Source organism: Acomys russatus, chromosome 5, assembly GCF_903995435.1.
Source record: "Acomys russatus chromosome 5, mAcoRus1.1, whole genome shotgun sequence".
Taxonomy (NCBI): Eukaryota; Metazoa; Chordata; class Mammalia; order Rodentia; family Muridae; genus Acomys; species Acomys russatus.
The window spans coordinates 62,363,337-62,385,685 of NC_067141.1; the positions used below are offsets into that span (position 1 = coordinate 62,363,337).

Genomic DNA, 22,349 nt, shown 5'->3' on the forward strand with positions numbered 1-22,349 from the left:
ACCAAATTTTTTCACAGACTCAGGATCAAGCACTGGGATATCTTTTAATTAGAAGTAAGAGGACAAGGAGAAAAGCGCTGGGAAATTTCCTGGGTTAAATAGAAAGCAGTGGGCCTGCAATTCGGAATTACTGCCCGGTAGGAGTTCTTCATTGGGCAGGGAGTGGAATAGAGAGAGACTGAAGGGAAAGGGGATCGATGTAGGAGGTCATGCTCCATAACAAGCCTCCCCAGGGCTGAGGCTCATATAAGCTTAAGTGTGTCCAGCCTTGACACTGTGACCGTGACCGTGCGTGGCCATCTCCAGTCTCCCGCAGGGGACCCCACCCTCCCAGGGGGGTTCCTGTCACCACTAGTATCACCACCTCCACCCCCGCCTCCAGCCCACGCGCGCAGGGGGAGCACACGTGGTGACCTGCCTGGGGCCGGATTCCCGGCTCCAGCTCCTCCTCCCTCCAGCTCGCGCTCCGCTTGCTGCAGTATCACGTGCAACGGCGCCGGGTGCAGGATGGCGGCAGCGGCCGCGGCGGCAGCAGCGCTGGGTGTCAGGCTCCGGGATTGCTGCAGCCGGGGTGCCGTGCTCCTGCTCTTCTTCTCCCTGTCACCAAGGCCCCCGGCCGCCGCTGCCTGGCTGCTGGGTCTTCGGCCTGAGGACACTGCTGGAGGCCGCGTATCCCTGGAGGGGGGCACCCTGCGTGCGGCCGAAGGCACCAGCTTCCTCCTGCGGGTCTACTTTCAGCCCGGGCCGGCGGCCCCCGCCGCGCCTGTGCCCGCACCCTCCCTGGCCCCAGGGGAGAACGGCACGGGCGACTGGGCCCCGCGGCTCGTGTTCATCGAGGAGCCCCCTGGCGCGAGCGGCGTGGCTCCCAGCGCCGTCCCCACGCGTCCCCCGGGACCGCAGCGCTGCCGCGAGCAGAGCGACTGGGCGTCGGACGTGGAGGTCTTGGGGCCCCTGCGGCCCGGGGGCGTGGCGGGCTCGGCCCTGGTCCAGGTGCGGGTGCGGGAGCTGCGTAAGGGCGAGGCGGAGCGCGGTGGCGCGGGCGGCGGCGGGAAGCTCTTTTCGCTGTGCGCCTGGGACGGGCGCGCTTGGCACCACCACGGCGCGGCCGGCGGCTTCCTGCTGCGCGTCCGCCCGCGGCTCTACGGCCCGGGTGGGGACCTGCTGCCGCCCGCGTGGCTGCGAGCGCTCGGGGCGCTCCTGCTGCTGGCCCTGTCCGCCCTGTTCAGCGGCCTGCGCCTGAGCCTGCTCTCGCTGGACCCGGTGGAGTTACGGGTGCTGCGGAACAGTGGCTCGGCCGCCGAGCAGGAGCAGGCGCGCCGCGTGCAGGCCGTGCGCGGCAGGGGGACCCATCTGCTCTGCACCCTGCTCCTGGGCCAAGCCGGCGCCAATGCCGCGCTGGCGGGCTGGCTGTACGCCTCTCTGCCGCCGGGCGTCGGGGGCCCAGGGGAGGACTACGGCGAGGCGGGGGTTCACTTCCCATGGCTGCCGGCGCTTGTGTGCACCGGCGCGGTGTTTCTGGGAGCCGAGATCTGTCCCTACTCTGTGTGTTCGCGGCACGGGTTGGCCATCGCCTCGCACAGTGTGTGCCTGACCCGACTTCTCATGGCGGCCGCCTTCCCGGTGTGCTACCCGCTGGGCCGCCTCCTGGACTGGGCTCTGCGCCAGGAGATCAGCACCTTCTACACGAGGGAGAAACTGCTGGAGACGCTGAGGGCCGCAGACCCTTACAGTGACCTGGTGAAGGAAGAGCTCAACATCATCCAGGGCGCCCTGGAGCTGCGCACAAAGGTGGTAGAGGAGGTGCTGACCCCCCTCGGTGACTGCTTCATGCTGCGCTCTGACGCCGTACTTGACTTCGCCACTGTATCCGAGATCCTTCGCAGTGGCTACACTCGAATCCCGGTGTATGAGGGCGACCAGAGGCACAACATTGTGGACATTCTGTTCGTCAAAGACTTGGCCTTTGTGGACCCGGACGACTGTACCCCGCTGCTCACAGTCACCCGCTTCTACAACAGGCCTCTTCATTGCGTCTTCAATGATACCCGGCTGGACACGGTGCTGGAGGAGTTTAAGAAGGGTGAGCAGTGGTCTTTATCCTTCCCCAGCTCCTATTCCCTTTCAAAGATAACTGCCCTTTCATAACCATGGGATGCTTCAGGTACCCAAAGCAGTACCTCTGATCTACCGAGCTAAAACTCCAGAAAGGCCTGCTATTGGCTCCCTGGTGCTTCTTTCTGCACCTTGCTGGCAGCCTGGCTGAGCCCCCAGGCCTCTTCCACTCTCCTTGGCTCACCAGCTAAGCCATATTTCTGATCCATTCTCTCTCACCTGTAATTCTTTCTGGGGTCTACCAAGTGCCGGGTATTGTGAGGTTGAGCCTAGGAGAGAGCCTTGGGAGCTTATTGCATACCTCACCACCCTCTGCAGGGTTCCCTCTACAGAGTCCCATAGCCCTTCCCTCACACTCCTGAAGCTGGAAGCCCACCATTTCCAAACAGAATTAACTCCATTGCTGGACAGCTCCAGCTGCTGACAGTGTCTTCCACACAGGGAGCAGAAACAGAAGTCTCCAGAGCTTCCTAGTTCTGCCCCTTTTGAGTAAAGTAGAGTCAGCACCAGGCTCCTTAGGCATTTTTCGCCATGTTTAACTTATTAGCAGCCATCATGTGACACACAAAATGGCCAGGTTAGGGATTCAAAGTTAGCCAAAGCAGTGGAGCGTTTGTCCTTCTAGGAGCTCTTGCTCCTCACAGTAGGGTAGGCGGGGGGGAGGGGGGGCCCTGAAGGAAACCCTTCTTCAGAGTGACGAAAAACTTGCACCCAACTGAATGAGTGTCTCTCAATACCATTGGCATCTCCCCACCCCTCCTAACTCCAAGCATGGTGCCACAGCAAGCTATATGACGGTTGACTTCGTGAATGGGGTTTCTCTTTGGATAGTGCCTTCTGGGCCTGCGTACGAATTCACTCAAGAAAAACCAACCTGCGTACTTTAGAGTTAGCCAGCTCTCCTGGCCTTGTGTTTGCCCTAACCCCCTGTTTAGCGCATCTGTCCCAGAACTGCGCCTGGCTTTTGTTTTCAATCAGATCTACTTCCGGGGTCACCATGGAGAATGTTCAAAGCACAGTCTCGTGTTTCCCTACCTTCCTTGCAGCTGGCTGAGCCTCGGGTCTCTTCCGCTCTGCTTGGCTCACTGGTTCCCGCAGTTTGCATTCATTCTTTCCGACTTGGTAGGTGTTTCTCCTGAGACTTACCAAGGCTTAAGTTTCTGCTGAAAGCAACTCCAGTTAGTTTGAGAAAGCATCTCATTGTCCTGTAGTGCCAGAAAACATCTTTTTTAAAGTATTTTATTTATTCCTTGGTTATTTTATATATTACGATCATATTCACCCTCGTTCTTCCTCTTAACTCCATTCCACCTACCCACTCTCCCAACATCCTGTCTTCATTTCCCCTACATCCACAAGGGTATGATCATCCTACCAGGAGCCACACCCTGAAAGAAAACTGATCCTTCCGGCCCCAAAAGCCATCCACTGTCTATAGCTCCTTGGTTAAAGGTGGGGACTTATGAACCCCTTCCTCTCCAGGCCTAAGTGTTCACTGGCTTGATCTTGTGCAGGCAACCAGAACTGCTGTGAGTTTATGGATGCAGTGCTTCCCCCTAGTCCTCCCCAAGCCCTGGCTTTTACAATGTGCCTGCCCCCTCTTCTGTGATGGTCCATGAACGTTGGTTCGGATGATGATATAGATGCCCCACTGAGCACTCCGCTAACACTTATTCTCTGTGCTTTGGCCAGTTGTAAGTTTCTGCCTTAACCACCACCTACTGTACAAAAAAGCTTCTCGGATAAGGTCTGGGAGCTATGCTGTTCTATGGGTAGAGATACAAATGTAGAGGTCAGTTTGATACTAAAGCCATTCAGCAGAATAATTAGCGATAGGTTTTCTCTCCCCCACCAGGGCCTGTGAGCTCTCCCAACTGTGGGTTCTTGACCAGATTTATAGTTCCTGTCCTGTTTCCTCCTGTGAGGCAGGCCTTAAATCCAATCAGAAAGCGGTGTGTTGCTCCCATAACATTCACGCCACTATTGCAGCCATGGTATATCTTGCCACAGGTCATTATTTTGGTTACAGGGTTCACAGCTGGGTAAGACGATAAGACTATTGATGACTTTCTCTCTCTCTCTCTCTCTCTCTCTCTCTCTCTCTCTCTCTCTCTCTCTCTCTCTCTCTCTCTTGAGCAACCTACATAGCACCTTGCAATACTATGAAAGTAACCTGCAAGGAAGCCTCCTAGTCAGTACCAACTTGATTCCATCCATAAGTTGTGACCAAAGTATATGATGTCCTCAGCAATAAGGCGTTACCATAAAATGTTAGTGGGCAACCAGATCAAAGCCAATAGCCTGTAGAGTTTTGGGGGCTCTCAAGATTGCCTCTGAACAACCACTGGGGGGGGGGGGCGTGGAGCGGGGTGTCCCACTAGGTGTACTAGAATTTTTATTTGACAGTCTCTGGCCAAAAGACTTTTTAAATGAGGACTCTATAATTTTTTTTTTTTATTCATCTTCTTAGTATCTCTTGATACACTGTTTCAGGGAACAGTGGAGGCAAGACTGCCTTCAGGAAGTTAACAGTCTATGAGTATACAAGGTTAATGAGAACAAGTATTTAGAAGCAAACGTTGTGTTCCAGGAAGATGTTCAAAATAGTCGATATTGATTTAGAATGAGTCCATATGCAGAATTTCCAAATTTGGTCTGAAACAAGTCTGCTCGTATTCTATTCTTAGGTAGGTCATTAAAGAGAAGCAGGCCATGATAACACACATTAGGCCAATATGGATATTTCTGTGTCTTGTCAGCAGCTCAGCACGTCCTCAGAATGCCATCCTTGAACCCAAAGTATGAGTCTCACATGGGAACTTATTGCAATGCAGAATTTCATGCCCTACTCTAAATCTCATGGATGAAAGTGTGCATTTTTAACCAGCCCTTGGGTGACTGCAGTTTACATTAGAGTTGGAAAGGAGTTAAACACACTGAGAGAGCCCTTACTAACAGGTCTTGGTAGACTTACTTCCGGCAGGAGACAAGGGATCATGAACAAGAGGGGTCAGTTATATCAAGCTCTAAGCCATGGAACCATGGCCAATTTCTATGGCTTATGCTTGCACCACATGTTAAGAGAAGCAAGCCAAGTTAAACTGCTTTTCTTTATATTTAAAAATAACTTTTAAGCTAGTCTTTAATAGCTCTTCCATTTCCCTCACTTCCTCAAATCTCAAGTAACCTAACCATCTAAACAAATCCCTTAGGAAGTGAAAGAGGAAAAATGATTATATTAATAGGAGCAACAGTTGCCATTAATTGAGTGACAATTCTGCCAGGCATCACGCCAAGCCCTCTTTATACTCAGAACAGCCCTCCTGGGTAGGTATTATTAACTCCATTTTGTAGATAAAACAACTGAAGTTTAGATTGATAGCGTGACTTACTCAGCCTTCCGTAGGTGATAATGACTGAACTGTGATTGAAGTAGGTCTGTAGATGCCCAAAGCCTGTTTGTCTGCTACACGGACTCCTGCTACCCTAACCTCGTCCCTCCAACCTGGAATTTCTGCTGCCTGGTGTGGTGGTAAAAACTAGACTTTGTTTTTTTCTTTTTCCTGACTTACTGCTCATGGCTTTTGTCTCTTTGGGTTAGGAATGTTGCTTTAATAATTGTAATAATGACTAACATGTATATTCTACTTTAGGGTTCTACCTACCTTTTGTTATCTGAGTCTATGGACTGACCCTAGGGTCCATATAATTATTCTTAGGTGACCACTATGCCTGTATAACCCAGATTCAAATGCAGATCACGTGACCCAAAATTTCTTGGTCTATGTAGCATACTATCCCTCTACTTACTGGTTGCAAGTATTTAGGAGTAGGGAAACAGTATTTCTTCCCACAGGACTGAGTTCCTTGATGACAGAGAATGACTTAGTTGCCTTCCTCTTATTGTCTTCCTCAGAAGCACAGAGACTACCATATTATTATAAGTACACATTGAGTAAGTGGTCATAAATAGGTAAATTTCCTATTTCTAAATTTGACGGAGGGCGAGCACAAAATAATTGGGGTTGTCCACAGAACACTGCAAATGCCTCTTTTTTCCTTCAGTAGAGAGAGCACTGTCCCTCCAGTGTGCCAAGACAGAAATGTCTCCTTTGTCACCCATCCTTATCATGTTAATCTCTGACTTGGTGTGCTCCTTGGGAGCCGCCATGCCCAAATACTACAGACTGGGTGGCTAAACACCAGAAATTCCTCTTCCAGCTATACTAGATAGTAGAAATCCCAGCTCAAGGTTCTGCCTAGCACAGTTCCTGGTACAGACTCTCTTCCTAGCCAACATCTGGCTGCTTCTTTGGGTGTCCCCACACGACCTGTCCTGACTGCATGTGAAGAGAGAGCAAGAGAACTCTGGTCTCACCTTTGGAAAATACAAGTTACCAATATTGCATCCAGACTCTTGAACCTACATGATTTATCGCAGTTTTCTTCCATGTGAATTATTCATTGATTTTATTTTTTTTAACACATAAATACTTTGTACCCGGGGAGTAGCCACAGTAGAGAACTCTGCCAATGTAGCTCCTTGTCTATATGGAAGCTTCAGTCTAACAGAAGAGATGAACATTAAACAAATGAGGCTTAGATTCAGAGTAGAAGTGCGGGGCTAGATGCTGGCTTGGTACTGGTCCTGACCAAATTACTTACCTATGCCTGTCTCACTAGTTGTACAGCTAAGATGACAGTAGTATTTATTCATAAGGTTGATGTGCACATTAAGACTATTGCATTGTGATGCTTATTTGGCATCTATCACAAGCGCTAAGTGCTAGCTGTGGTTAACTATTACTCATTTGTGACAACGTCTCCTAAGAGGTTACGCTTTCTCAAATCATTGTTTCCCTATACTCTTGTCCTCTCTAGGGCCACTGAAATAATCTCTGGGGATTATTTTAAATCCTCTGCTTAAAAGCCTTTGGCAGCCTCCACCGTCTAAAGGGTAAAGTCTAAGCAGAGATGGGGGTGTGGGTACCCTGTGACCTGCTGTCTGACTACCTTTACATCCTCAGCACTCCCCACTCCCTGCCACAGGTTTAGGTGCCCACAGCCTTGAACTCCACTGCGGCACGCTGCTGTGTCTTATCTGTCCCCTTTCCCATCCTGTGTGAGAATATGATGGGATGAATATGCACGTCCCAACTACCCAGTACCAACTCCCTCTTTAGTACTCAGCTTAGGGGCCACCTTTTCAGGAATTATCTCTTGTAAACTTCAGTTGTATACAAGCTCACTCTATATGCCTATATGTGTGCGTGTGCACATGTGTGTGTGTGTGTGCGTGCATGTGTGCAGGTGAGAGGATAAATTTGGGCGTCATTCCTCAAGAACACTGTACACCCTGTACACTGTACACCATTGTACACTGGGCTGGAACTTGTCCATTAAACCAGGCTAGCTGACTGGTGAGCCCTGGGGATCCCACTTTGCCTCCCCAGCACTGGGATTACAAGTGTGGGGCCACCATGCCTAGCTTTCTGTGTGGGCCTAGCTAATATAATGTAACAGATGAGTTCTGCCGAGCTCTAGTAAATGAATCTTTAATTGTCTTTAACCTAATAGCTTTGGACTATAGAGCAGGGCATATTAAACTTTAAATAGTTGAGGGAAAACTACTGCCTATATTGTTTTTCTGTCTCTTTAGAAACAACTGTCCCAATTATTTTTAATATTCAAAATACTGTTCTAAGACAAAGTGATACACACCTGCAGTCACTCTGAGTTAGAGACAGAAGAACCTCAAGTCCTAGGCTAGTCTAGACTACACAAACCAAGTATATGAACTACAGAATAACTCCCAGAAGCCAAGAGCCTAACACCAAGAATAATATTTCTCTTTGCAAGCTAGAAAGCAGGCTAACTCATCTTTCCCCCATGACTTCCAATGACACTACAATTCATGAGTCATAGCTCAATGTATAAATATATTTATAAGACAAAACTATACATAAGCCATTAAGATAAAATGCTATAACAGAAACGTAAAGACACAATAAGAACATGGAGGGCAGAGCAACTAACTGATTAAGTGGCAAATTTTGCTTTCATATAAGTTGTACTGAAGCTTATGGTTCCTATACTTTACATAGAAAATTAGATATAAAACAACAGAAAAAAGAAATATGAAAAACATCTGAAAAATCCCATTATCATGAAATAACTTTTTAATGATTATTTATTTATTATGTACACAGCACTCTGCCTGCATGTACATCTGCAGGCCAGAAGGGGGCATCAGATTACATTGTACATGGCTGTGAGCCACCATGTGGTTGCTGGGAATTGAACTCAGGACCTCCAGAAGAGCAGTCAGTGCTCTTAACCTCTGAGTCATCTCTCCAGCCCCCTGAAATAACTTTTTAAAAGATGCACTTTTTGGCAAATTTTTATTATATTTTTTACATATACATTCATATTATTACACATAAATACAATAAACTACATATAGCAAGAAGAACCATGAAACAATCAGATATTATATTAATGTTACATTCATAGTGTTTTGGCTATTTGTATTTGGCAAACTTGAAGAAAACATCTTTCCTGTCTTGGTGAGTCTACAATTCTGAGTGAAAAATCAATATCTATCATATCTCATCTCTATCAACTTAAAACATCTGTCTACCTAAAAACATCTTGACCCCTAAACAACTAAGCTTAATTGTAAAACTAAACTATCTCGTCTTCAGCCCCATCAGAGACTTGAGAAGGAGTGAAATTTAATTACTTGAGTGGACCAGAAGTGCAGGTTAGCAGCTTCAAAATGAAAAAAAAAAAAAAAAAATGATAGACAGTTTTCTGCCTGAACAGTCACCCAAAACTCTGTAACGTTGGAGCATCTTCTTCAGCCTTCTGGCCCAATATGTCTGACAGGCATATTTGTGAGACAGGTACTATTGAGGACTTGCTTACCCTATCTTGGCAGAGTTTGGCCGTCAACTCTGCCTGCATCCAAGCTTGCCAATTTTTAGTCAGAATTCTGTGTGTGGCAGAAATGAGGACATCTTGCCCAGTGCCTGGTTTGCCACATTTGAAGCCATCTCCATAAAGAGGTTCTTTGATGCTCATCCTCTTCTTTGAGGTGGGCTGAGTGCTGCCAGGAGTTAACCTGTCTTGTCAAAGAATCTTTGAAATAATAATAAAAAAAATCTCTAAATGTCATATTCTATAGGCCTCTGAGGCTTTTGAAGACCGTATCTAACTATTTTACCTTAGATATCTATAGACTCATATCTATCTGTTAAACCTAGGATATTTATTCTTGAGATAAAAATAGACTAGTAATCAACATGACCATGATTTGATCAACTAAGAATTAGCTTGTATTACTTAGTTATCCTAAACAGCCTGCTTTGGTGCATTAATATAGAATTAAAATTTAAGATATTCTTCACACACATTATATATATTTCTACTCTAATATGAGATATTGTACCCATGCAACTCAATTATAATACAAGGTTTACGTCCAATAGCTTGAAAAGATTTACTCTTATTTTCTGTGTCTGTATGTTTGTCTGCTTGTCTGTAGGTGCACCATGTGTGCAAGGATACCCACAAAGGTCAGAAGAGGGTGTCAGATACCCCAGAACTGGAAGTACAGGCAGTTATGAGCAACCCAATATGGGTGCCGGGAATGGAACTCAGGTCCTCTGCAAGAGCACATAACTTTAAATGCTGAGCCCCCGTCTCCAGTCTCTCATGAAGTAATTCTTACTATTGCATTAAATACATAACTGCATATAGTCACAGCCTTAAATTCTTAAAAAGAAAATAAAGGGAAAACACAGGACCCTGCTATGATCTACAGATCTGACGTTCTAGTATAATCCTGAGAGTGATTGCCTCATATATTATCTTTACTACAGTTTTCTCAAGATTGAACACTGTGATATGGGAAGCCTGCTTTCTAATATGGGCACTTTGGGGTTTATTTTACTTAACACAAAGTTTACTCCCTACTAACCCTGTGTAGACACGGAAAAGGAATGAAACTGTATTCTGAAGTCAAAGCCCTGTGGGCTTCATAGTGCTGATGGTTAACTCTGTTAAATGATATGTTTCCAAACAGTAGCATGCTATTTGCAACTCAACCCACCTATGTTTGTTACTCCACTTGCAGACTAGCATGGCTATAAAGTAGCCTGTTGCTGTTTTATGCAGTCTTTGCTCATCCATTGATACATTTAAACACTTCTGTTCAACTCTAAAGCCAGGCACTTCAATATGATCTGAGAATACAGTGGTGGTGACAGACCAGTATAGGACTGTCCGATCCTGGGTCTTCCTTCAAGGGTTTGTGTTTGTTTGTTTGTTTGTTTGTTTGTTTTTCCAGATAGGGTTTCTCTATGTAGTCTTGGCTATCCTGGACTCACTTTGTAGACTATGATGTCCTTGACTCAGCAGCAATCCTCCTGCATCTGCCTCCCTAGTGCTGAGATTAAAGATGTGCGCCACCATGCCCAGCTCCTTCAAGGGCTCCTAAGGCATTTCCAACCATCAAGGAAAAGCTCATGCCCTACTTACAGGCTATGATTTTTCACTGATGAATAATTGAAAAGTCAGTATTTTTACCTCATACCCCAAATTCTGATGTGAGATATTTCAGTAGGAAAAATGATCATTCCGTTGGCTAATTCCATAGAAGCCTGTCAAAACATGAATGCTACAGTTGGTAACCCTGAGTTACGACGTTGAAGACACTGGTTAAAATTAAATGTAAGATGTTATTAAATGGTTAGCCATTGCTAAATAATTAGTGAGACTTGGAATGAACTGTGAATCTTTGAATCACCAGAACAAACAGTAGACAAAGCAGAGTCCATCATGCACAGGGAGAAAATGAAGGGAAACAAGAAAACAACTATGTATGATGACAAATTGTAGGTTTATTTTTCTTTCTTTACTATTTTTCAGTATGATCTTTATAATGTTTTCTGTAATATCCTCCCTGCCCATTCCATTCTTCAACCCAGCCTGGCTAAAGAAAAAGGACAACAGCATAGTCAGAACCAAAGGATCATTAAAGAGCGTGAGTGAGATTCTGGTTCCTGGTTGTTTTCTTTTTTTAGATTTGGCGTTCCTTTCCAGGCTTTTCCAGCCTTCGTTGTCAGGCTGTCTTTTATCTAATCTAAGTCCCACAGGCTGCAGTTAGATTCCATTTCTTCTTTTTATCATCTCTCTTATTCAAAAGATACTGTGTATTGGAGCTTACCACAGCTTCATGGTTTAACCCCCCAGATGTACGTGGCTTGCCTCTAGCTTCTTTCAAGCCTTTGGGTTTCTCAGAGGGTGCTCTGCATGCTCACAGAGTACTCTGGTAGTCTCTGGAGCTGCCTTGACTCTTAGGAACCTGGAGTCTTCAACCCTCTTATCTCCTGGTCTGTGTCCCTTATCAGCCTGGGATTCCTTCCTCTTCTTTCCTGTCTATCTTCTGTGTATAGATGGGCTTTGCTTGTGTGGGGCTGTAGTTAAGCAGAGAGAAGAACACTAGCTGACAAACTATTACAAAACGGGATGTTATTAGAACATCCTCAGCTGGTTTGTGGGTAAGAGTAGACTCCTTTAAAAAAAAAAAAAAAGAGCAGACTCCTTATTCCCCAAATATTTGGAATGAACTCTAAATGACAGGAAAGCATTTCTCCAAGCAAGAGATCCCCAGAAGACGGCAGCAAATGTGCAAAGGCTTTGAGGGTGAGTAGTAGGTGGTAATATCCAAGCTTTCCTCTGGGTTGTGTTCCACTCATTAGGGAAACCAGCCAACCTTCCCTCTTCCTCCCTGTGACTGTCCACACTATTCCCTACAGCACTGGGACAGTCTGCCACAGACACAGATAGAAATGTGGAAACACAAAGTGAGAAGAGCCTTTATACAAAGGATAGGAAGAGGCAGCCTGGGCTACAGGCATCTGTGGGTGAAGAGAGAAAGGAGCAGTAAGTCCTTGAGTGATCTGAGAAAATTTTTCTGAGGAAGTACAATTTTAACTTGGCCTTGAAAGAAGAGCCGTGATCAGCGATTATGAAAGGAAAGGGCATTCCAGCTGAGCTAGAAAAAGAAAGGCAGCACAGAGCCGACAAAACATCTTAATGCTGCTGAAGCAATTCTCACGTGCCTGAGTCTCTTCTACCAAAGTGGGAAACTAGGAAAAGTAAAGATATTTGTCAAACATAATTTTTATTCCTCTGGATGCCAAAACAGCATGTTTTTATCATTTTGATGGTGATAGTTCTAAAATCGCTGGCACCCACTCTTGCCTCAGCCAATGATCCTAAATATAACTTCATCTTTTTCTTGATGGCGCAGGATCGCAGTCATGAGAACATAATTATTTTGTGCTGCCTTCTAACCAGCCCTCTGTCTGCTCACCACCGCTCTCTCTGCCCTCTGGTTGTCAGCTGTTAGCTCTCTTTGGGTCCAGCTCAGGCAAATCCTGCCCGGCCATGCTCCTGGCAGAAGGACTTTTGCTCTGCTGTGCATCATCTCACAGTTTCTGTTCAACCAAAAAGCCGAGTAAACGTGTGTGTGTGTGTGTGTGTGTGTGTGTGTGTGTGTGTGTGTGTGTGTGTGTTATAAAAACCATCTGCCTCAGATGCAACAAGCTCTGGGAAATGCTGCTTGTTAAACAAGTGATGGATTGGACTTTGACTGAGAGTCTCAGGGTCAGGTAGTTCCTTCAGGGCCTGGATTCCAAGCTGTGCAGAGTTGGACCTCTAGATAATGAGGCTGTACCCGCTATTTTTGTACTGTTGCTTAACAAGCCAAATTGCCAACTGGCTTTGGTTCTAGTGACTAACAACTGTTTTTTCATGCCCTGGTGATGCTGGTTACCATGGTGCTCTGGATGACACAGTTGGCTTTTTCATAATTACCTTTTAGTAGCTCAACAGATTCTTCTGTGTGTGATAAAGGTGTTGATTATTATTTCTCTAAAAGATTGTGACTTCAAAATGGGGATGCAATTCCTTGTTATTTTTTAACCAGAAAAAAAAAGGATGGGGGGGGGGGGTATTTGTATTTCTTCAATTCAGTATGGTTGGTGTAGGATGGGGGCCTGCCGGGGAACGAGGACATTTTTGTGTTCTCTTCCAGATCTGTGAGAAGATGAATGTATAGAAATGATAGCCTGTTTTACAGTAATTCATCCTTATCTCGCTCCAGTGGGTGCTACAATATTAGAGAAAAATTAGGAGTTTGGAGCTCTGTGTTAACACAGACGCTGTAATTGTCAGCATGATTAAACCTCTAGGGTCAGTAAGGTGGCTCAGCATGTAAAGGTGCTTGCCACCAAACCTGATGGCCTGAGGTCCTCCACCCGAGTAGATCCCTAGGAGCCACATGGTGGAGAATGAGAGCCAACTCCTGAGAGCTGTCCTGTGACTGCTGCACAGTAAGTGTACCATGGTACATACATGTCCATGCTCCTCCCTCCCCCAGTCAATCTATCAAAACATTTTTTTTTTCTGAGACAGAGTCTCTCTGTGTAGCCTTGGCTGTCCCGGACTCACTTTGTAGACCAGGCTGGCCTCGAACTCACAGTGATCCACCTGCTTCTGCCTCCTGAGTGCTGGTTTTAAAGGCATGCGCCACCACCACCCAGCTTCAAAAACATTCTTAAATACATACAACCAAATGGAGCCACCCTGTAAAATCAAACTGCTCTTGTAGCCTGAGATTATTTACACTTATAACACTACTTTAGAAAAAGAAATGTGATCCCGATTTTTAACTTTTAAACTGTACTTATTTTTAGGTTTTTGAGACTATGCTTCACTGCATTGTCCAGATTGACCTTGAACTCTGAGTCTCCCTACCTCAGCCAGTTACATGCTGGGATTTATAGTTGTGCGCTGCCATGCCTCCCCAACCTTTAATTCAGAGATAGAAAAAACTGAAGCCTTGAAAGAAAAATAATAAAAATAGCAATGACACTCCCTCTTAGTTGCAAATTTGAAAAAAATATTATTTCAAAGCAGAAACGTGGTTTTGCTCACTGTGACCATGAAGTCAGCATTTTTTAAATATCTCCATTATGTGCTGTGCGGGGAGGCATGTGGGACCTGTCAATCAAGTGTCTGGAGTTAGGCTTAGGGTTAATCTGGGCCAGTTTCTCTCATACTCAAATGCAAGTAAGAACCACCTAGGGGTCTTAGTGACATGCAGATTCTCACTCCAGGACTAGGGTGGAGCCTGAGCTGAGGAAGCCAGGTTTCTGGAGGCTGCCAGTCTCCTAAGCTAAGGACCACACATGAAACAGCAAGTGTCACCAACACCAGTCCTCAAACCCTAGTTCATCATCTTCTGTAGAGTTCTTCTTTTAGATTATCTGGACTCCCATTTCACCCCCAAGATCCTGATTCTGCATCAGAAGTGGGGTCCCAGAAAAGTACCAAGATAACTGTTCATGCTGTTACGTGAAGGAACTTTCACGATGGTAGCAAGTCACAGAGTGAATGAATGAAAGATGTTTCAGGGATGCCAGAAAGCGCATAAAGCCTCTGTGTCTTACAGAGTGAAGGCCAAGAGCACTTCAGAGGCAGGAAGATGATCTCTGCTTTCCTTTGTTCTCAGTTACCAAGCAATATGCTCTCCTAGCTTCTGTTTTCGGTGCTGGAAACAATCACCTTACCAAAGTGCAACGGCCATTTTTGAAACAATAAGGAATCAAATCAATTATTGGCTGTTTTCTCATGGCTGAGAACGTATGCTAACAAGGTCCGTGAAAGCTCTCTGGGGGACACGTCTAAACCATCTATAGCCCAGGACCCTATATTGTTCAAGCCGTTGAAGGATATGTCAACTTCTTCCAATACAAACATGTAATGGTTTTTTATTATAATTTATTCAGATTACATCCAGAATGTTATCCCCTCACTTTGTATCTTCCCACTCCCACCCTCCCTCCCTTTTCTGCCCTATTCCCCTCCCCTAGACCTCTGACAGAAGGGACCTCCTCCCCTACCAAAAGACCACAGCCTATCAGGTCTCATCCCATAGCCTGCTTCCCCTTCCTCTGTGTGCTGCTGGGCCTTCCCACCAAGGGGAAGTGATTAAATCCGAGGGGCAATGGGCACCACAGTTTGTGTCAGAGGCAGTCCCCATCCTCCAACAACCACAGAGAATAAGCTGTCCATTGGCTAGATTTGAACAGGGCATCTAGGTTTACTGCATGCGTTGTCCTTGGTTAGTGCAACAGTTTGTGCAGGCCACCCTGGGTCCAGATCTGCCCGCCCTGACGGTCTCCTTGTGAGACTCCTAAACTCTCTGGGTCCTTCCATCCCCCCATTTTTCCATACCACTCTCACCTTTCCACCCAAGTCCAGCAGTGAATCCCAGCATCTGTCCTGATCCCCTGCTGAGTGAAGTCTCTCAGAGGATATCTATGTTAGGGTAATATCCACTTATAAGTGAATATATACCATGCATGTCTTTCTGAGCCTGGGTTACCTCACTCAAGACGATTGTCTCTAGTTCTATCCATTTGTCTGCAAATTTCAAGATTTCCTTGTTTTTGATAGCTGAATAGTGTTCCATTGTGTAAATGGACCAATGTTCTTTCTCCATTCTTTGGTTAAGGGACATCTAGGTTATTTCCAGATTCTGACTATTATGAATAAGGCTGCTGTGAACATAGTTGAGCAAATGTCCTTGTTGTATGGTGGAGCATCTTTCAGGTATATGCCCAGGGGTGGTATAGCTAGGTCTTGAGGTAGCACTATTCCCAATTTTCTGAGAAAATGTGTAATGTAACATTTCTTTAACTACCCAAATTTCAGTCTCTTTAAAGCAGGGCTTCCAGCCTAGGCTGTATTAAATTCTGGGGCAGGATAAGTCTTTGTGGGTGTTGTGGAAGCTGTCTTGTGCATCATCCAACACTTAGCTTCATCCTTTGTTTCTGCTCACTAAATGTATACCCCAAGTTGTAACAGCCAACCATGTTATGCAGGGGTGGGGAATATGCAAATCCCCCCCCCCCCAGCTGATAACCAGTCTTTAAGCGGGTCTGTCTTAATATGTAGTTAACCCTTGAAGGGATCTGCCCTGTTACTTTGGATGTTGATGCCAGGTGATGGTAGAAAGTATTCAGAGAATTACCAATTCTCCCCGCATTAGGAGCACACCTTGAGTTCTGGGGCAACAAAAAAAGACTAGCTGACTTATAGTAGAGGGGGCATTTAATTAGCCTCAGACATGTGAAAAGCCTATTAGTATAACACTTCAAGTCTGTCTCAGAGGTGATTGGTACAAAGGCCACAGAAGATGCCTTCCTAAATGCAGCTTCAACATTCACCAGAAGTAACTACCCTATGCTTTGTGAGAGGATGCCGTACTTAGCTTATGGCTATAGCCATTCTGCGTAAATTCAGAACGTTCTTCTCTTCCTGTGAAGACAGCATCTTACACAGGATGCACCGAAAGGGTGTAGGGTTTGCTAGGCATCTCAGCTTCTTCACAGCTGTCAGACAATAACCATGGTGACACAAATTCTTCCTCTATATTGGTGTTTTAGCCTGTATTAAAATAACCAGGTTCAAACCAGAGCCCCGAGAATGAATGTATGGCTACCAGTTTAGAAGTAGGATACCAGTGAACCCAGAGTAAAATATATGTTTTACAATTCAGAGACAAATGTAGACTTTGTTTTAAGAAAGTCCATTGGAGAGGCAGGCAGATCACGATGAGTTTGAGACCAATCTACAGAGTGAGTGCCAGGCTACATAGTGAGATCCTGTCTTACAAAAACAGGGGGAGGGGGAGGAGAGAAGGAAAAGAAGAGGAGGAGGTTAGAGATTAGATTAGATTAGATTGGCAGGGCTGGGGAGATGGCTCAGTCAGTAACATTCCTGCCACACAAGCACTAGGGCTTGAATTTGGATCTCCATCACCCAAACATGAAGCTGCGTGCAGCTGTGGCAGAGACAAGAGGACACCTGAGGGTGGCTGGCCAGCTAGTCTTATTAAATTGATGAGAAGTTCAGTGAGAGGCCTTGTCTAAAAAGAATAAGGCGGACAAGAATAGAAGAAGACACTCAGTGTTGGCCTCTGAGCTCCATATGCATGTGTGAGCTTGTGCGGGCGCACTCACACGCACATACCATACACACACATGCACATACATGTACACACAATGGGGGAGGGGAATATGTATTAGCATAAAACCCACTGCTTCTTTACCTTTCAGCCTAGAGGTTGTCCATCCATGTCACAGTTGTATGCTCAAGGGACATGTAAAAAAAAAAATGCCTCAGATGCAGTAACTAGCAGTGAAGAGCTCTCTGCATGAAGAATTACCTCCTGCCTCTGATGTACCGTAAGCCCACAGACTTAGCTGACTTAAAGATTGTTACATTGCCTATTTTTAGAAACTGAAGGGGTAATTGTGCCAGGCCCCATCACTTTGAACATGGCAAGGGTGTGCAGAGCAGATCAGCCTGCTCCCCCACAGCTGTAGCTCGGCATGGTTTTGCTTTTGTGCACATGTTGTGTTGTTAGCAGTCGTGATTCTAAAAGAACACTGCCTGCCCTAGGAATATGGCCACCATGTGAGAGGGGACTATTTAATGAAAGTTGAAAGGAGAGTTAACTTGTTAAAGAATATACATGGGACACCATATGTTCCAGTGGGTTCCAAAGCCAAGCTGGGGCCTATAAAAATCATTTCTCACTCACTCCTTGGGGAATCCATGTAGTTCTCAGTAACGCCTCACCCATCCCAAGGATCTTCTGTACTATCTAGAAAGCCTCTGGACAAACTGGGAAGTTCTGTATCATTGTAATCATCATTAACTTAAATCCTCTGACGGATACCCTACTTTTCTACAGAGTTAGGGACAAACTGAAAGGACTGGGCTTGTGATATGAAGACATCTGACAGTCCCTAGTCAATATAGAGGTGGCTCAGCACGTCCCAGTCCAAATTCATGGGATCCCATGGGGACACAAAAGAGGTAAGGAGGCCAGTGTAAGCCACTCTTCCAAACATAGCAGCGACCCACTGCAGCAGAAGCAATGCAGGCTGGAGACCAGCGTTTGCCGAGGATAAAAGGGGGCATATCAGAGCCCTGCTACTCCAAGCTTGCCCCCATCTGTGAGTTTTAGGCACTTTTAAGTCATCCCTGAAAGCCAATCAAACCTCTGATAACAGAAACGACCCTCCTAAGGCTCCGCTTTGCCACCCTTTGCTTTCAGATGCTCCCCTTCCACCTGTGATTAAGACCACGTTCCTGTTCACGATTGTCTCCTCCAAGAAGAGCGTAAGTGGTGTCTTCTCCTGCCTCCAGTCTTCTATGGCCTCACTTATGTCCACTTTCGTCACCACACCCTAGAGCACAAAATGACAAAAATACTGCCAACCACACTCACAGGCACAGTTTCCCAGCTCCAAACCACTATTGCTCTTTAATTTCAATGCATTTCCCCCTTATAAGGCCGCTTCTGCCTCCCACCTTCATGTGGTTTGTAGCTTTTAGACCTTACTAACTTCCTGTTCTTTCAACCGTGAGTTGTTTGAGCTTTTTATTCAGCTGGCTTTATTCAAAAGAAGTTTGCATGGAGACATAATTCACATGTCATACAATCCCCTCTTTCACATGTATAATTTGCGTTTTTAGTATACAGAACTATGTAAGCATCGCTGCCATCTGATTCCAGAATAATCCCTCATCCCAAAAAGAAATTCTGAGCTCAGCAGCAACCCATTTTCTTCGTTCCATCATTTCTGGCAGCCACTAGTCTATTTTCTTCCTCTGAAGATTGGCTTATCTTGGAAATTTCTCATGAATGGAATCATATAGCAGGTGGCCATGTATGCCTGGCTTCTTAGATCTATTATGTCTTCAAAGCTCATCTGTCTTATAGAATTACTTTATTCCTTTTTGCGGCCAAACAATACTCCATTATAGAGGCTTGCCACATCTTATTTGTTTGGAAATATGAGTTGTCAATACTTTTAGGCTATTGTTAATAATGCTAACCATACATTTTCATCTGTGTAGCAGTAGGATTGCTGGACCATGTGATCATTTATGTTTAATATTTTGAAGAGCTTCCAGAGCGCCACAACAGTGATAGAGGATCCTTGTTTTCCATATCTTCTGCAACGCTTGTGATTTTTCTTACATCCATTCGAGCAGATACATTGTGATCTCCATTTCCATTTGATTTGAATTTCTCTAATGACAATGATGTGTGTTCAGCATCTTTTCACATGCTTATTGATGGATTTCATATCTTCCTCAGAGAAGCACCTGATGTTCAAGTCATTCATCAACTTCTGTAACTGAGTTGTCTTTTCCTGAGCTGTAGCGTTTCTTCATATGTTCTAGAGACATGGGACCGATATGTTTCGGTGGCCTCACATGAGACCACTTACAACACCCCCTCCTGGGGCGAAGGGCAAGAGGGATGCTGGGATAGGACTCTGAAAGGCCAACTTTTGTAAGGGAAGGAAGGACCTGAGGTGTGCTTACCATGGAAACAGCTGACTGTCTCCCTGTTGTATTAGCTCAAAAGGGAGTTTTATGACTGCCACCCCCTATTTCCTATCCCAGTCTGTCCATTAAACAAAGCTGTTTCCTTTATTTGTTTGTCAATTTCTATGGCTGTGAAGGGAAATTCTTACCTTTTATTAGTGTATATTAATTGTACTAAATGATGGACTTTTCACATACACATACATATTATGATCATATCCACGACCTCGTAGGGTATCTCAAAGGCTGGCTGTAAAATGTCTGTAAATGGCTTATATCAGTACTGCATCTCAGTATCTTGATTAGCATATAAGTAAACCTTAAAATTCCTTTGTGATCCTCAAATTGACCTAATAAGGTATAGGACATTTTTTTTTAAATATATCTTTGTTGGAGTGGGCATACATATCTTCCTGTGTATGAGTACTGTGACATGTGCACAGTGGTCAGGGTACAACTTTGGGTGTCCATATGTAGAAGTTATTTTTTTTAAACAGTTAATTCTATTTGTTTATTTGATTCTAGCATATGAAGTAAACCACACTAACTGTGGAAAGTGTTGCAGTGTTGCATGCGTTCTGTGTGCCACAGCACAAAAGGCATTCAATTATAGCAAACAATTTTAAGAAATCGCTTTGCCTAGATTTTCCATGATGTTAGTCATTTGTCATCTGCTAGCACATGTTAGCAGGAAAGTGAGAACAGGTGCCATAAGTTTAAGAAAAAAATCTGCTGGAAAAAAATTTTAGAATAACTAATTTAAGCTACAAAATGCTTTAGTCCAATTGGGTAGGATACAATTGTTTCATAGGATAACTTTCTAGTGCACTGTGGGAGGGTTGGAATATTAATCTAATCCTGTAGTATTCTATCAAAAATTAAAATGTCTTGGTAACATCAAAATCAGGTATGTATTTTCACTTGGTTTCCAGCCAAGTTCAGTTCATCAAATACTTATCAGCTGTTGGGTGGGTGAAAGGACCTGTTTAAAGATGTGATCCTTTGTCCTGAGGACGCTCACCCTCTGAGAAAGTCCCACTAATGTAGGGTACATGAGTCACTAGTTACAAGAAGCAGAAAGGTGCAATGGCACCCAAGGCTTGAGAGCCCAAGGCAGCAGGAGATTGGTTCTGATGCTAACAGCTCTGTCTGGGAGGGCTTTTCCTGAAACTGTAACCTGAAGGGCCACCAGAGATGGAGTCGGGAAGGCCACACTGGGAGCTATTAGAAACTTAGCAAGTGGAGTTTATCTGGAATGCCCAGAGGATAGACCGCTGGTGGCATGCAGGGAGGAGGTACAAATACCAGGAAGAGCCACAATGTGCAGTCTTGATTTTACCAAATTGAATGTGGGCTTGGTTCTGTAAGCTTAGTGTTAGTTCCTGTGTTGCTTGTATTTGTTTCTTGTCCTGTTGCTGTGACAAGAGCAACTTAGAAAAGGAAAGGGTTTCCTTAGGCCCACAGTTCCAGAGTGTGTGTGTGTGTGTGTGTGTGTCCACCATGGAAGGAAGTCATGGCCACAGGAACTTAGTGTTCCTCATTGGCTCCTCGGTTGGGAAACAGAAAGTGCCAGATGCTGGTGCTCAGCTCCCCTCACTGTTTTTAGTCAGTGGTTGGGGTGGGTCTCCCCATCGCTAAGAGCCTCTCTAGGTAATCTTCCACAGACATATCCAGAGGCTTGTGCTTGCATTTCAGGTGATTCTAAACCTTGTCGAAAGTTCTTGACCCTGGCTATGACATGGCTAGAAGTGTAGGCATAGGTCGAAGTTTAGGTAGAAGGTGGGGAAATTTTAGAGACCATTCATAGGTGGTAAAAAAAAAATACCATCTTTCAAATTTCATTTCCATTTAAAACCCAAAGGAATAGCTGTGTCTTTAAATTTTGATAGCTGTGATGGTTAATCCCAATTGCCAACCTGGTGAAATCTGGAATTGCCTGGGAGGTGGGCCTCTAGGGTTACCAGTGAGGTTTATCTTGGTTGGGTCAATGGGAGTGGGAAGACCGCCTATGGGTGGCACCATTCCCCAGGCTGGGATCCTGAACTGTATAAAGGGGAGAGCAAACCAAATACAGGAAGTCATCTTTCGTTGCTTCTTGACCAAGGATACAGTGTTCCTCCAGGTTCTGCTGCTGTGATCTTCACCTTGGTGGGCTGGAACCTCAAACTGTGAGCTGAAATAAACCCTTTCTCCTTTGTTTTTTGTCAGGTGTTCTATCACAGCAATAGGGAAATTAAATGCTAGCTAATTATGCTTCTGGAACACTGACTGCCCCTCTTTATTCATGAATGATACCTTTAACAATAAACAAACAAAGCCTGGTGTGGGGCTTATTTTCCCCAAGACTAACTCATCTGAGTCAGTTATTTTTCCTTATAAATGTCTTAAATGTCTCACAGCCAAGAAAGAATAACCACTCAGGTTTGCATTTTAGAAACAGGACCAGGAAATATGTCTATATTATAAAATGAAACAGATTGACCTGAAGGAGGGCTGTTAGAAAGAAACTCCAGCCAGGCCTGATGGCAAAGGCCTATAACCCCAGCTTCTCAGAAGGCAGTAACATCACAAGTTCAAGGCCAGCTACGTAACCTTGTGAGATCCTGTCTCAAAATAAAATGTTTTGGGGAGGATAGGAGGTTCCCCTAGCTTCAATTCTATCAGGAGAAAGGGGAGAAGGGAAAGAAAGGAGCTGAATCCAGCTGCTGAGCTGCTGTCCAGCCCTGGCACTTTTAGGCTTCTCCCTAACCCAT

At 45.2% G+C, this 22,349-nt stretch overlaps 1 protein-coding gene across 2 annotated transcripts in view; it reads left to right on the forward strand.

Moving 5' to 3' along the window:
* Positions 1–444: 444 nt before the first annotated feature.
* Cnnm1 (cyclin and CBS domain divalent metal cation transport mediator 1) overlaps positions 445–22,349 on the forward strand; it is a 52,517-nt gene continuing 30,612 nt past the window's right edge. The window contains exon 1 of one of the 2 annotated variants that reach the window (XM_051146603.1): positions 445–2,080. In XM_051146603.1, coding sequence (XP_051002560.1) covers positions 508–2,080 — 1,573 coding nt within the window. In that variant the 5' untranslated portion in view covers positions 445–507. The remainder of the gene's footprint in view (positions 2,081–22,349) is intronic. The other variant, XM_051146601.1, reaches the window with a different exon arrangement.